At 32.8% G+C, this 17,330-nt stretch overlaps 1 protein-coding gene across 1 annotated transcript in view; it reads left to right on the top strand.

Moving 5' to 3' along the window:
• LOC130900569 (nephrin-like) overlaps positions 1-17,330 on the top strand; it is a 288,962-nt gene that overhangs the window by 35,913 nt on the left and 235,719 nt on the right. The window contains exon 2 of the mRNA XM_057811268.1: positions 2,774-2,906. Coding sequence (XP_057667251.1) covers positions 2,774-2,906 — 133 coding nt within the window. The remainder of the gene's footprint in view (positions 1-2,773; positions 2,907-17,330) is intronic.

A 17,330-nucleotide genomic window follows, 5' to 3' on the forward strand; every position in this document is an offset into this window, starting at 1 on the left:
CATTGTGCTAGTTATCACAGTTCAAAACTATGTAGATTTTGAGGTTTAAATAACGATCAAAATGTGTTATTCATGTCCTAGGATATTTCGAAAATCACGAACGCCTCTTTTATTTTAAAAAAATAGTGACAATTATATGAGATCAAGAGGTATGTCATAATGAGGTTCATCATGGAATATTCCAGAACTATATGGAAGGTATCATTATTTCTAACAAAAATATAGAACATAATGAAGTTTAATCTTGAATAAACTATTTAGAATGATTGTCTATATTCTTGATACCTTTATGAAATTACAAATAGATATCTGGTTTCTCTGTGAGAAAATTTATGCATCTCAGTATTCTGGGTAATATTCAGTCAGAGTTTCTGTCTTCTTGCAAGCGAACTTTATTATTATATCTCTTCCAATTTTAATTAAACTAGAAGTCATATACCGAAAGTCTTGTACATCAAGAGTGAATTGATAAGTCTTTGTCGTCGAAACTAATAACAGTAGAGAGAAATACGGTTATATTCAGAATAATTGAGCACGTTATTGTCGAAAGTTCCGTAGCAACATACAAATTATGTTTGGATATAGCTAAGGTTGTTATATGAATGCGGTTTAACGGTAAAAACTATTTAGAGATCGCTACGGTGATTAAATGCTTAGTTTTTGCCAGATTTCTGTTTCCAATATGAATAACTCATTTCTACTGTTAATCAAATAATATATTTCATGTGTGAAAGTAATAGAGACCACGGGAAAGCTACTTGAACTCGTATTTACCCGATTTATCGCTTAATGACTTTTTTAATTCATAAAATATTCGCAGGCAGCGATTTCCATCAGTTTCAGAAGCTGTAGAAAAATTCCAAGACCATAGTTTTCAAAGAGAAAAAATGTTTCCAGGATTAATTTCTGTTTTATTTTTGTAAAATATTGATAGAGTAACCCACGTATTCTAGCGTGATATTCTGTTAGAAGCAAATTGACCGTGCAAAATTGCTAGGTCTTCTAATAAAACGAACTCCTCTAGCTGCTACCCAGTCATCTTTGATATTATTACATATTCCCGATAAACCCAATTTATTTTCGAAATATTAAATATCTAAATTATTTCGAATTCAATATTTCCAAAATTTATTCTGTCGTTCTTCAAAGAAGAAAATAACTACTTTCCTGGCTAATGCCTCGACAAATATATAATTACAACCCCTATGAAGAGCGTGATGTCAATCGATATTAACTTCCCCAATGGTTCGCGATTGCAAGGTTTGTAACCACTGACTAGTTTTGACGTTATTACGTCTCATCAGAGCAGATGTTCCATTTTTACTTAGTTTTTACATCTCAAATACGTAGCAGTCATCAATTAAATTATTTGTAGTTGTATTAGAATTTACAAACTAGAGCTAAATTCTCTTTTTCGTGTATAAGCTTCCATTCAAAGAATTTTTTATAATTGAATTCGTGTTTGTTTGATATTTCATGGTTTGTTCATACAGATGTGATTATTTCTATCCTATTGATGATCTTTTAGTCTATTTTCTAAATACTGATATGTCTGCCCAATGTAGACAGCGTTACAATTAGTAGTAGACTTTTGATATATAATATTCCTTTTGTTTTTTGGTGTTTAGATTCTAGTTTAGTGAAATATAAGGATAATGTATCATGTCCTTTATAACTTATTCCAATATTTCATCTATTGGAATAATGAGGTGCCCAATCTCCATTTCTCCCGATCCTCCCGGTTCGGGAGAATCACAACCACACTTAAAGTAGAAAATCGATTATATTTGCATATATATGTTGTTTCCAAATGATTTCAAATCAGTTCTAAAGAATTAATCACATAATAATACGAAAGTAGTCTCAATACAGTGTTTGAATATTCCAAATTCCAGATTGATTCGGAGCAATCTCCAAAATCAGAAGCAATCTTAAGAATTTTCATATTCTCAATTTTTCAAAAGTTCTGCGGTGTGAATTCTTTGATATAATTCACGGCCCTAAAATGTGGTTCAAACCCATCATTTATTTTGATATTCTATACAGATTCCATACTCTGTACATGGTCATAGCAGCTGAGTTGCTTGTCCAATATGGTTTTTTCAACATCCATCATTTCTCATCATTATTTGGAATATGTTTGAAAATTTTGCTGCACGCCGCCAAAACTCCATTTTTGAGGATTATAGTCTTCGTTCCATTCTTGACGTTAGCTACCACGCTCACATCTATATAAAATAACACTCTTGAAAATAATGTTGATTATTTGATGTTTTTTTTCTTCGAGACTCACTGGACCATAGTATCGGGTTGATTGGTCCAATGATTTTTTTTTGTTCCATTATCCACTCTACTTCTGATTCCGTTCTGCTGCTGCTATTGGTTTTTGTTCCCAAATATGTGTATACTTCAGTCATCCATCTTCAAGCTGTAAATCTTCTGTTTCTAATCCAATACTTAGTTTCTGCACATTGACCTTCAGCCCCATCATATTAATCAATGAGTCACGATATCCAAATCATCTTTGTGTCGAGAAATGACTACCAGGACATCGGCAATATTTGTTGATTTGCTATATCCAGTATAAGTCAAAAAATGGATGAATTATAATGGTTCTAATTGAAAAACACAGAAGTGTTAGCTGATGTATGATTTAGTAATCATTGCAGGTATACATATTGGCTAAATGCTATTATTTGAATTGTTGAGAATTGCTTCATATATAGTTATTCCATACAAGGAGTATACCTAATTCTCATTTAATTTGTTCTAGTTGTTATTGCACAAGATATCCAAGCGGTCGAAGGGAAAAGTGTTAGTTTACCTTGTGATGTCGTACCTCCTGGTCATGACAAGGTATACATGGTTTTCTGGTTTCAATACGGTTCCGGATTTCCAATATACAGGTAAGTGGTATTCGATTACATACCAATAACACTAAGCAACACTCAAATTCACTCGAACCAAATCTGTTTTTATTGCTAGTTCCTCAAAAATTAACAGAAAAATGTCAGTTTTTGTCATTCACGTCTAAAATCCTTTTTAATAAGTTGTAAATTGTCACTTTTCTGTAACTCAAAGTTATCGTGAAAGTTGCTTTTAGGAGTTAGTAGGTAGTTGAATCGTGTAAAATGTGTTAATATATATTTAAAAGTCATGTAAGGCTTTAATTAAAAAGTGCTATCGAGAATATCAAAGAAAGTTTGATGGAAAATTCATTATTCAATGGCTTTTGGTAGAGTACTGATATGGTGAATCACATGAAGGTGCGTTTACACGTGCAAGTTTTTCACTATCGAGAGTAGCCGAAATGCAAAACGTCCTGAGAGGAGAAACTCTCCGAGAGCTTTAATCGGCAGGGGATTTTGATAAAGAGGAACTATAACATCTTGACTTTTTCGATTCAAACTTTTCTCCAATGCCACCCAATCATTATCAAACTTCAGTTTGTTGAAGAATTTTCTATCAGGTCTGTACTGTACGGCACATAAATCATTAACAGTAGGATCTGCTGGTTTATATCCAGGACTATTTTAGTGCCGGAGAGTTTTTGAAATATCTATGATTCAAATATTCAACTTGATGCGGTCGAGGATTCGAGCGGGCCGATTTACAAACAGTAATATAAACAGCAAGTGAAAAAATTTCTCTATTACGGATTCTTAGCTCACTTTTGGAATGCATGCTGTCATATTCCATCTGTGTATGACCACTCACCAAGTACTTCTTAGTAGTAATTATGCCCTTGTTCATAGATAGATTTAGAAGTTAATATACAAAATAATTTCTTCGACTTCTGATACTTTGGATCCGACGAAATTGTACAAAATTGTTGCAAATTCATTAGAAGTCACTTTTTTTCCTTTAGCTTCGTCCCATAAAAATAAATATGCATAATTTTTCATCAAATTATACAAAGTAAAGTTGTCCACCAATTTTTTTGTAATAAATTTTTGATTTCTTGAGCATTGGACAATTAAGTATTGATTCAAGATCCTTTGTGAAAACAAGCCGGGCATTACATTTGCCTAAAGACTTTTCATGCTCTATTTTTTTTAGTAATGTGTCGATTGTATAGCTGCTCATCGACGTTTTCAGTCTTATATGAGACACAAAGGTCAGTTTGATTGAGAATATAAGCCTAAAATATTTAAAGCAAACTTCCCATGAAAAGTTTTTGAGTGATACTCGATATAATTCTTGTACAATGCAGCCTAGCATTGCCAAATTGGCTCTAAATACTCTAAATACTACTAAATACTCTTCACTGAATGAAACTCTACAATAGTGAAATTCCATCTTGATAATTCCATCAAAAACTTCCTTAATCCAATTTAACGCAATAATTTTTGATTTCATTGAGTATTTCTCAAGAATAGACATTAGTTCCATTCGAATTTGGAACTAGAGATACTATAAATTTTCTCTTATGCCTCCGTACATCCTGAGAACAAAAAAGTGTACTATTAAAATTGCAAATCATATCGTTTGATTCAAAAACCTCCAACTTAAAATCTGATAGTCTACATTTATAGTTGATTAGAGCTTCCTTTTTGCTTAAAACTATGTTTGATTTGTGAAGAAGAAGCGAATGAAATGATTGAGATAAAAAAAGTACAACAAGACAAATATTTATCGACTATATTATCAAATACAAACTTGGTTATGGAAAAAATTTGATCCAGATTGATCTACTCAACATCATCTTTTTGTAATCGTATACCAAAGGTTGTGGCGGTAGATGTGGATGCAAAAAATTTAACTGAGGTGTTGAAAAATCTGTGGACATTACCGGCCAGTCATGCTTAAACGCAAGATCAACAAATGATGGAAATGATGAATATGTAGATGTAGAAATTAATCTCGACGTTTTGTTAGCAACTGATAGAGAAACTGATGTCGACGATGAAAAAAATTATATAATATATATAAGTCAGAAGCGGCTTATGCCTAATGGTCAACAATCCGTAACTTTTACCATAAAGAGACAATCTAAAGAAAATTATCACAAATTTCTTTTGTCTTTTAACTTGACACTATAGCCCATAGTATTACCTACAGTTGAATCTATAGATATGTTAGTTATGCTCATAAACCAAGAGAGGACGTTTAGATTGAGTTACTTCTAAACTAAACATACTGGGACAAATAAATCCAGCACGACTACTCCAGGGTGAATGAGGATCACTTTGTTCAAATTTTCTCCACCTAATTTTACTTAAAACCACTTAATGATTTTAAAAATAAATTTACCAATCAATAAATATGATTAATCATTCAGTTAATGTTTACTTGTTTTATCTAGAAAATCGTAAAAGTAATAAATGATATTATTCACATATATTTCAATAAATTATCCCAGTGGTTGTGATAAAAAAAATATATCAATTGTAAATTAACCCCTTTGTAACAATCATAAAAAATTCAACAATATATTATTTACGAGAATTACTCGGTAATATAAAACGCATTATGACAACCCTCTTCCATATCGACCGCAATGACACAACCATTATCATGACATCATGTCGTACAAAGTATAACTTCTATTACCATATCTAACATTAATTTTGACATTTTATGTCCAGTTTTATATAGCTTCCGGTGCTCGTGTGTTCCGGGCTCTTATTAAGATAAATAGATATCATAAAAGTTTATGAGCAATTAAAATTATTAGGGTATATTTCTCTTTTGATATGACTAGCGACATAAAATTATCTTTAAAGTAATTCCAGAATGTCAATATCAAGGAACTACTATGGATTCATCATAAAACGGATATTATCAGTCGAAAACAGGATTGTTTAATGAGATATATACAAATACTTAATCCTCTGATGAAATAATTGGAGATTCTCACGTTTTGATCCACATTTTTACGATTCGAACCATTTTGAAATGGATTCATTTGAAACGATTTGAATCAATTCAACAACTAATAATTTGATGCAACGGTATAGGATTCAGTGTAGGATATATGTAGGATGAGACTGACTTGCTATGCTTCAGTCTACATCGAGTTACGACTCCTTTAGCTTCTCTTCTGGCTCATTTTACAATTCCATTCGTCGACGAATTCAAATATCTAGGATTATCTTGGATAAAAAATTACTATGGAAAAACCAGATCAATTATATTTAAAAAAAGGTATGAATTTGCTAAAAGTAGTTTCTAAAAGAACATGGGGAGCATACGTTTTCTGGCTATCGAATAACGAGACTGGTTCCTCACCTCCAATGTACGCTCCTCTGGCCATACGTTTTTTCCATTGATCGAAGCAATGCTGGAAGTCTTCTTTGGGGAGGAGCTCTGCCGTTTTTTGCTTTACCGCTTCAATCGACTCATTTCGGGTTCCTTTCTAAGCAGATCGTATCTACTGAAACAAAAAAGTCGCACGATGCCAAATCTGGTGAGTACGGCGTGTATTCGAGCACTGGAGTGCACTTACTGGCCAAATACTGCTTCATAGATAGCGCGTTATGGGCAGAGCGTTGTCCTGGTGCAAAATCGGCGGTTTTTTACGAACTCGTTTTCGCAATGTTGCCAAAACTGACAAATAGTAAGTTTGGTTGACAGTCTGACCCTCTGTAATGACGAAAAAAACGATTGACATATCTTGAATTTTGATTTGCTCTTTCGGTCTTTGCTAAATCGCTTATAGCACTCAAAAAAACGCGCACGAGCTACAGAATTGTTCTCATAGGTCTCTAGCAACAATTTATAGCACTTTTTTTTCAATTGATTGAGAAATTTGAGATTGATATCGGGGCTCCTGTTTTTCGTTACACATTTCGTCAAAAAAACATGTTCGATTCAAACCACTACTGCTCAAATACTATAATAGTGACGGAAACGTGTTTTGGGACATGTAGATAGATAGGGCACCCTCTAGGCGAGCAGGCTCGTTATTTAATAAGCAGTCCTCGTATACGAACCTTGCGTATACATTCTATAAGGCTTATATTCGTTTCATATTGGGCTTATGATGTCATTCAACCAAGCAGTTTTGGCACAAATTCAAGAACCGCCAGTAAATATTCGGAGACAGCATTTAGCCGAGGAACACATTATTGAATATAAATTATTTTATATGGAAATGATGCAAAAAAATGCCTGTGTATTTCGGCCAACCTTCATATACTCCGAAAATACCAATATAAATAACTTAAATATATACAGATGGGTTTAAATGTGATGATGGAACAGGAGCAGAATTAAAATATTAATCAGGTTAAGAAATTTAGAAACCCAAATTTTTATTCAGTTAACTCCGCCGAGGCGTGGGCAATGAAATATTGTTTATTGTGGTGTCTACAAAATCCAGTTCAAACTATTTCTATAATGACCGACTCAAAATCGGTTTCACAAGCTATCGAAGCGTCTTCATTAAAAATTTATAATCAGGAACTGATCTTGGAAATAAAAAACTTATTATACCAATTAAACATACCCTTAAAACAAAATTTGTACATTCAAACTTCTGTATCTAACAAAGAAATAATATTTAGAAAATTTACTACATCTCATTTTGGAACGCAAACTATAGCGCTTGAAATGAGCTATTTTAAATCTTTCTATGTCATCTAGGAACCAAGTAATGACCCACAGAGTGAGAAAAAAACTTTCTTGCAATAATTTTGCATTATATTGACCGTAACTTTTTTAATATCGCTTTTGAGCAAAAAACTGTTCGGATCTTTTTTGTAGAACTTTCTAATGTGAATCGTTTTCACTCAAATTTTTTTTCATATTTCTCTTTGTTTAAGAGTTATAGCTCAAAACATCGTTTCTATACATCTAAAATTGAGGGGCGTATTGGTAATAGTAATATTGGTAAACATGATAACTTCTACTTCATACTACCAGTAACTTTGATACATTCATTATTCCGTTATCGAGATGATTTTTTTTGTGAATATAATAATTTTTAATTAGAGTTTAATTCTCTAACTACTTAGTTGAAGTTCCTGTGTTTATTCATTCAAATTATTACTGCAGATATAAATCCAAATAAAATTGTCAGATTATATTTACCACCGCAAAGTTCGCTCGCCATATTTTTTTGTTTCATTCAAAGTTTGTTAATTAACTTTTGAACGAACTTGTTCGAAAGTTGTTCCCCACAAATTTGCTTTTGATAAACTTTCAGTTCCAGCCTATATCTGCGTTCTTCCTACCTAGAAAATAAACAAAATTGGAAGTATATAGATAAATATTATTCAGATTCAACTGCCAGAACTAGAGCATTATGAAGTTGGATGTTTTTTGTTTACGATGTCTGTTCCTGAAGTTGCTGAGACCTTAGTATTTCCAGAAATTGGAGAAACTTCAATTACTGAGACAATTCCAAAGCGACGCTGCGGGTCTTGGAATAAATTCTGCCTTTATTCTGTCTCTTAATATTCCTCGTGAAAATATAGTCACTGAAAACTGGAGCTCATTGTGCCAAAGTCAGTGCACCGTTGAATAATATATTGATAATTTCCAAGTACTTAACAAACTACGCAGATCTTTTTGTGTAATGTCCCGCATTTATACCATTTCTTTGAGAACTTTTGTTTGTATTCTATTCTGCATTCCATTTGAACTGATTGTTTTATATTACGAGGGTTGCTACTCAAATTTTGAAATGTGACAACACTGATTCGAATATGTCAAATTTAAAATTGCCATCATAAAGTTTGACATAGTCAGAACGTGTTGTTATACGATTATTACTAGTTGGAAGAATGTGTTAGAATGTAGAATAATTCATACAATAAATTCCTTTTTCGTAACTAGTCACATTATTTAATAGACAGACCTCGTATATACTATTAAAATTTCAAGCAACTCGATGCGTCTTGATGGAAATCTGAAGTAAAAACCTCTGTTCACTGGACTATTTTAGCTGACCACTAGTTCTTTAACCAGTACAGCCAGTTCATTGAAAAAACATTATTCCATATAATAATACTCGTAATAATACGGAAGCCCCCTAAATTTGATTCGGAAATAACGCCTTCAGTTGTTCTCCTCCTTTCAGAAGTAATTCCTCGGGGATTCTTTAACAAATGAACTCAATCAACATGTTGATTCATTCATGCATTATAATGATGTCAATAATGAATCAAATCGCTTCACATTTATAGAAATTGGGAATCAATATATTATAATAAACCCTGGTATACAGCTGACAATCACACGCACAGTGATATAAAATGAAAGTCGGGCATGTGAGAGAACGTGCTCAAGCTCCCTCGCAACTGTTTGATACTCCTGCGTGCGTGTTTGACATATTTCATAAAATTTTAATTTTCGGCTTGATAACATTGGATGAAAACATCTTTTTTTTCGCTTTTCATTTCACATTCCGATGATACTGTTGAGGGGAATCGAATCAATGGGAATGATACATTCCTCTTTTTTGAGTTACAATTATGAATTCGGATGAACTTGTTAGAAGTTTAATACATACACGTTTTATTCGGAGAGGCTGTTTCGGTTCCTGCGAACGATGTTGTAAATCATACATTCAAATGAAATGATCTCCATGAATCAAGACAGAATATTCTGAGATTTATGAATATCTTGAAATTTTGTTATTTTTACGAACACATCTTCGACCTGGAACCGCCCCTGACTGGATTAATTGGAATTCTAAAATTCGGCGGCCTTTGATGTTTGTTTTTATACAGGTTTTTACTATGTCAGGTGGTTTATTTACATGTTTTCTTTTGAATAATGTCTAGGAAGGTCTATATATGCATTTTTTTTTGTTTTTAGAACACGTTTGAGATATATAAAAAGTTTGTGAAGCGCGGTTTAGTTAGTTTATAATAAATAATCGTAAATAATAGACCGAAAAAGAAAGTAATCGATAAATTCAAATTTAAAGTTAGTTAAGTGATAGTGATAAATAAATTATTATAAGTTAGTGTAGTGTATAGTGTTTCAATGATTTAAGAACGTAAGACATAGCGTCTATTAATTCGCCACACGAAAAGAAATCGTATGAATAAATGAGAAGAACTTTACATTATTAATTATTTGACAGATATTAGATTTGTTCACGGATTTGATTCCCAACTCAGTTTAGAACCGATCGCATGCGTTCTTACAAAATGGTCGTTTGCGGGGAGGAAGTCAACGACAATTTTGAAAGGGTGCATGCGATCAGTCCTAAATTGATTCAGAATATGAACGACCATCAAAACTATCAACAGTTAATATGAACGGGGAATCACTACTTTCATCAGTTTCCAGATTCGTGAGGATTATTTGTGTTTTATAACCAACGGCTTTTAAATATCGATAATTTTGGAAATAGCTTGTAACCTAAAATATTAAAATGTACTTGCACTCATCTCCGCCCTGGAGCCGGTCCTGCTTGGATATAGTAGAATTCTAAAATTCGACTAAGGCCCCCATTTTGGTGAAGTACGCGGAATTGGCTTGATTTTTGTTTTTGTAGCGAGCGTTTTATTTATTTCTAGAGGTCTTTTTAGTTCAGTTTATAATAAATAGTCGCAGTGGAAAGAGTTAATTGGCAAAGTTATTGAAGAATTCAAATAAATTATTCAAGTTAATCAAGTGATAGTAATTAGCGCATCATTATAAGTTGGTTAAGTGTACTGTATAGTTTTCAAATAAATTGAGAACGTGAGAGACAGTGTTTATTAATTAACCCTACGAATAGAAAGAGTGTGAATTCATACGAGGAACATCATAATACGCAATGCCAAGAAAAAAGCAGTAAAAAATCGCCAAAGCACAAACGTTCAGATCTCGAAAGCCGAAATTAAAATGTTTGATTTAGTTTCGACTGGAGATATGGCAAATGTGTCAAATCTGACATTGCCATAATAAAAATTTACATTTTCAATGGTGAAAGTCGATTGGAGTCAACTTCCAAAACACGTCTTTCCCGAACACTTCTACCTAAAGAAATTCGAATTGTGTCGCACGACAGGTACAATTCGAACCCCTCGTGTGGAATAGTGTTTACCCTCTTGGGCTTATTTTTTTACGTAAAAGCAACTAATTTTATAAACGGTTGGGGACCAGCAATCATGAGCTCATTATGGCGATATTGAGTACTGTCTTTCAATTTGTCATGTGAATACATCTCTGTAGCATAGAATTTTATCTTTATAGTTCAAAAAAATTGAATCACTTAACTAATTAATCAACCTAGCAATATTATGTAGAAATCAACTTGATACGAAGCGTGTAGTAGAAAATTTCGTCATAAATTTGCTAGTCAATTATTGTTCAGCTTTCTACCTATCCTGAGGATAAGAACTCAATCGTTTTGCTTCAAGAAACGTCTATAAGATCGTGACAACCCACGAATCAAATATCTTTGCAAGAGGAGTCAAATCCAGCAAAAAACAAAGCATTTTGAAGTAAATGGCCACCTGTTTTTTCGAAATAACATGATATATCTATCGAATCAACGTAGAAAGGTTAATTCTAAATGAGATATCAGTATTTGTTTGCCAGAAGTTTTTGGAAAAAACAGGGAAACCAATCAGTTTTTAAACAATCAAAACATATGGGTCATCCGGCTTTCAGCACCTTATGATTACTTCGTAGATCAAATATAAATTGCGAGGTCAACGTTTTTCTAATGTGTTCACATTTACGCATGAAAATTTAACTATGAGAAAGATTTTTCAAAGTGGGTACCGCGTTTACTCACTGTCGATCCAAAAGAACAACGTGTTGAGGAATGGGCCGCAGTCGGTGAACCAAGTCAGAAGCGTCCAAACGCACAACAGTTAGCTGGGAAGTTTATGGCTTCAAAATTTGGGCGCATGGAATATTGTTCATCGAGTAGTTGTTGGATCGTTTGAATGCAAATCTCAAAGAGAAACAACCTCATGTTTTGAAGGAAAAATCGTTTCACTAAGACAATGCACCGATTCACAAGTCGATGGTTGAATTGAACGAATTACACTTCGACTTGCTTTCTCACCCACCGTATAGTCCAGATGTGGCTTTCTGTGACTACTAACTATTCGCTGATGTCAAAAAAATGCTCGCCGGTAAAAACTTTAGCTTTTGAAGGAGATGAAATTGATGAATAAAATGGATTTTTGGTGGAAAACGTCTGTTTTTCTTAGTTAGTCACACGACTAATGCTAGGACTCTTAATCATTTCCATAATATTTTCCATTGAATACATTAATATATAGTAGCCGTCAAAAACTTATATATGTTTCAATCAATTTATTTCGTCGACCAATCTCATAGTATATTGTCGACACTGATTTTATCCAGAACCAATTTACTTTGAAAATCGAATGTCATAACGCTAAAATCAGAAACGTATTGACTCATATTGGTTAAGGATTTATTGTTAAGCACGCCAATGCCTTCTGGATTGAGTAGCATTCATTCGACTCGACTTTCAATTCCCGATTTTCTGACAAGGATTGTGTTTGCAAACGATGAAAACTCGAGCTAGATCCCAGTTCGCCGGCATGCATACGACAACAAAATATAACTGCATTCAATTTCTGATTTAACAATAGATTCCTTAGTCGTACATATTTACTAACATGCATTATGCATTATTTTGCGGCTTGTTGTTTGTATCCAATTATAGAGAGCAGAGGTTGTAATAGAACTTTCCACGTTTATGAACATGAACTCAATATTTATTTATTTTCGCGATGCGGAAGACAATTTTCAACTTAGTTTTTCATTTACTCGTATTTGGAGGACCTGATTCGCTTCGATATCTTCCTCTCGAAAACTCATACACTGGAAATAATAAATATAGAAAATAGAATGGTAATGCATTAATAGAAGAGCAGTACGACATTTGGACGCAATGTTGGTAGTTAAAGTTAGATAGAAGGGTAATGGAAGAAAATTAAAGCATGTGTCTGTCTCAAATAGTAGAGGAATTAGCTACACTGAATATGAGCAGTTAATTCATCAGGAAAATACAAAATACCTCAGTATTTTGACCTTAGACTTACAGCTATATGGGATCATGGAAAAATCTTTTGTTTTATGTATCATAATGAAAAATGTATTGACTTACAATTGGTTAATCTAAAGAAACAGTCGATATACGTCAAAATAATGCAGTTTTCCAGTCTGCAAGTAAACTTTCTGTTGACTACAAACAGATACGACGCAAATACATTGCAAGAAGCTAACTGGGTTTTTAGAGATATTGCGATAAATCAGATAACTCCAAATAAGATGAAAAACTATTCCAGATGTGATGAATTAGATTATTTTTGGATGGATGTTATCGAAAATATTTGTTAAAAAAAAAGTATTACAACTTATTCTAATTACTTTCTTTTACCACGGAGATTTTGGTTGAAAAATTTAAAGATATGAAAGAAAAACATTGCTGTTGTTTAATTGTACTTCTATTGATTAATATGAATATTAATTATCGGAAATTTAGTGAATTAAAGAAATTATAGTCGGGAAAATATGGAAACCAACGTGGAAATATCAGGAGATAGACGGGAATTTGATTTTCAATTTTTACTAGAAACCCCGCCTATTTTTATGATGATTCATTCATTTTCTTCTTATATTTATGATATTCTTGTTTTATTTTAGTTCATTTCTAGCCTTAGTTTTCTGCTTCCCCTTCTCCTTCTTCTCCTTCTCCTTGTGAGTTACTTCTTCTAGGAATTTTTTTATTTCAAAGCTATATCCGCGATATATGACACTGATTAGAGGATTGATTTTGCTAGGGTTGTTTTGATTAAAGCTTTTGTTTATTGCTCCTCCTGGAACTATATCTGAATAAAGTGTGGTAAGATTTTTATTCGCTATGCGAAAAACCATATTATAGATTCATACATATTACATATCGTAGCTACCAGCTTCATTGAAATGAATATGTTAAGAGAATTCTACCGGTGAATATTTGAGGTGAAAACATTCGTATTTGTTTCCGCTTGTATAAAAGTTGTCCCCGACTTCGACGTTGTAGGAAAGGGCGATTCACGAATCTCAATTGTCGGTGAAATTACAAACAAAACAAAATGCTTTACTAATATGGTGGGAATTTCAAAATTATGTTTATGTATAAATTAAATACGGTTCGTATACCTCAAATGTAACATCAGAACGTATTCCCTCAATGTTTTTGATAATATGATAGAACGCTCAATTATGGAAATACAAAGAAAATGTTTGAGCAGCTAAGATCGTTCGACACCGACATATCAAACAGATTAAAAGAGATTTTTTTGGTTTAATAAGTACTTAAATACAATTCTATGGCGCCTAATCCAGTGCCACGTGTAGCCTTAACCTTTTTAATGAGAGGTCAAAAAATGACCTTTAGCAGATATTTCTTTTTGGCAGGTCATTTAAAGTACACTGGACAGATATATATATATATATATATATATATATATATATATATATATATATATATATATATATATATATATAACGATTTTTATTGTTTTCATATTTAGCGGTTAAATTTCACGAAAATCAATAAATTCCAAACCAATTTTATCTATCCATTGAATTTTTTGAAAAACAAATTAAGTATCAAAATTTCAAAGTAATATATTTAAAGTTATAAAAATTTTTAAAAAGTCATAACTTGCAAACGCTTTATTCGTTTTTTTTTATGCAGCTTTTTGGGTGTTTAAAATGTTAACTTGAGTGCCAAAACGCTTTGTCGATAAACTCAAAGTTATTCTAAAGAAAAACCTTTCATTCAAGATATCTCACGAACTATTGTTTCAAAAATAAAAGAAAAAATCTCAACAAAAATCCTTGGCTACAACGACAAAACTAATTGCGCAATAAATAGTCTTTCAATTATATCAATTCCGATTCTAGAGTCATATTCTACCTCTATGTCTGCTTCCGTCGTTATATTAACTATAAGCTCTAATTAAGCACTAAATACTCAAATAATCCTATGAATTAATGCTCACTGTTGATTTTTTAGAAGATATGAGTAATTTTCAATCAATATCTGCTCATTTAGTATCAAAAATTAAATGAATAGTACTTAGATATATTAAATCATGAAAAAACGTGTGGATTATGATGAATTGAAATCACTTATGAGGAATTTGAGGACGAAAATCTCCAAGAAACTTCCAGTAGAATTGAAAGCAGCATCTTTGGAAAGCTCAAATAATACTAAAGGCAACTGTCATTATCTGTAGTGAAAAAAGGCATATAAGTGCCTTTTGAATGTTTAGAGAAAGTGTCCTTCCAACGGGACAATCCGTAAGAGCTTACGATCCTTCCTATATTTCCCTAACAATAACCTACAGTGAAAGTTTTTTTTGTATTCCTAATTAAATTTTTCAAAATGTGTGGTCAATATGGCTAGTACCATATTGATCATAGCGTTTGTACACCAGGCAGTACTGGTTTAGTGAAATTAATGGCACGCACTCTCTCAGTCTCGATTCTAAGTTTCTAATTCATACGCTTGCAATTTTCTATCACTCACTATACAATCCAATAATTTCATGGAAGTATGAATTTGGCAGCTCATTAATCCATGAAAATCTCCAATTTTTAAATGGTTACGTTTCATCGGAAAATAAAAAGAATGAGTTTGCGTTGCGGAAATCAGATTCTGAATACACCGCTTTTTCGATTCACTTCCCGAATCTATCGGAGCTAAAAGCCATTTCTAAACTGCACTATGGATAAATATCTCCATTCGAAGTTATTTCCGTCTAACAATACAGAGTCAAGGTGAATTCGTGTCGCATTGCCTCTACTGTTCGCTTGTAGCAACTTTTGATATTAAGTTGAAGAAAAACCTATCCGATTTTAGATCAAATGTTACATTTCAAAAGTTAATCTTTCTTGACAACTCCATTAGAAAATCGCTCACTCAGTTCCATTAAAAGAATCTGAAACATTGTTGAGTGTAAAAAGACATAAAAGTTCATAATGACATTGCTTTTAATATAAAATTATTTGATTTAAATTTTTGATTGAAATGTTTTAAGAAAAAAAATATTATTTCAGTTTCTCAAAAGTGTTCAAAAGTAAATTTATTGATATACGAGTATTTTTGGAACTGCAATATGATTTTTGCCACTTTTCTTATAAAATCAAATATCTATCACTGGTTCTGAAGATTCTAGGCAAAAAAATTAAACAGTAGTTTCTCACAAGCCTCTTCTCAAGCCAGCTTCATACCACAAGGATAATTTTGGGAACAGACAGTCTACTAGGCTATACGATGTTTGCTTCAAAATTTCTTAACCAAATTCTCTAAATTCTCAATGCCCTTCGTATGCGACCGTGAAAGATTGGACTGCAAGCTTCAAAAGAGGTAAATTTTCTATTGAAGATGATGACCGATCGGGAAGGCCAGTTTCTGTGTCAGTCCCCGAAAATATCGATGCAGTTCAAGACTTTATCAGACCATCGATTGTGCTAAAACAGATATCTGAAGCACTGAATATTTCATAGGAACGCGTTCATCATATAGTTCACGTCAATTTGGACATGAGAAAAATTGTTGCAAAATGGATCCCCAAATGTTTGAATATTGACCAAAAGCGGGTAGAAGCATCTCGTTCGATCTGTGCTCGATTTGAAAACGATGTAGACTTCTTAAACCGAATTGTTACTATGGATGAGACCTGGGTACATTTCTACGATCCAGAAGCAAAGTAACAATCGATGCAATAGCGACACTCTGGTTCTCCGAGATCTAAGAAGTTTCGTGTCCAAAAATCTGTTGGAAAAATTTTTGCTTCAGTTTTTTGGGATTGCCATGGAGTAATCATGATTGATTTTTTGGATAAAGGTAGAACAATAACTGGAGATTACTATTCGACATTACTGACCACTCTACGGGAAAAAATTGAAGACACAAATCTCATGCTGATATACAAAAAAATCGTGATTTAGGGTTTGAATTACTAGAACACCCCCTGTATTTACCAGATTTGGCTCTGTCCGACTGTCGTATCTTTCCTCAACTGGGAAAAAGGTTGAAAGGTCATAAATTTTCTTCCAACGAGGAGGTTATAGAAGCTGTGGAGGTCTGGTTTGCAGAGCAAAAAGAAACAGAGACGTTGCAGGTTCGCTGTAATGAATGTATTCAATTAAGAGGAGAATATGTTAAGTAAAAAAATATTTTGACATTGAAATTTTGTTAAGTTCTATAGTGGACTAAGAATTTTTCAATATATCCTCGTAACCTAGACTTGCGATTAATGCAGGAGTTCCAACCGATAAACCAAACCCACTACTATCTGAAACCGAAGTACCCAGAATCTTTTGTTATTTAGTCTCAGATTTCTGGATTAGCTGACAAATTGGATCGTAACTTATAACAAAACTCAGTTAATTCATAACAAAAA

The sequence above is a fragment of the Diorhabda carinulata genome, chromosome X, assembly GCF_026250575.1.
Source record: "Diorhabda carinulata isolate Delta chromosome X, icDioCari1.1, whole genome shotgun sequence".
In the NCBI taxonomy this organism is placed as follows: Eukaryota; Metazoa; Arthropoda; class Insecta; order Coleoptera; family Chrysomelidae; genus Diorhabda; species Diorhabda carinulata.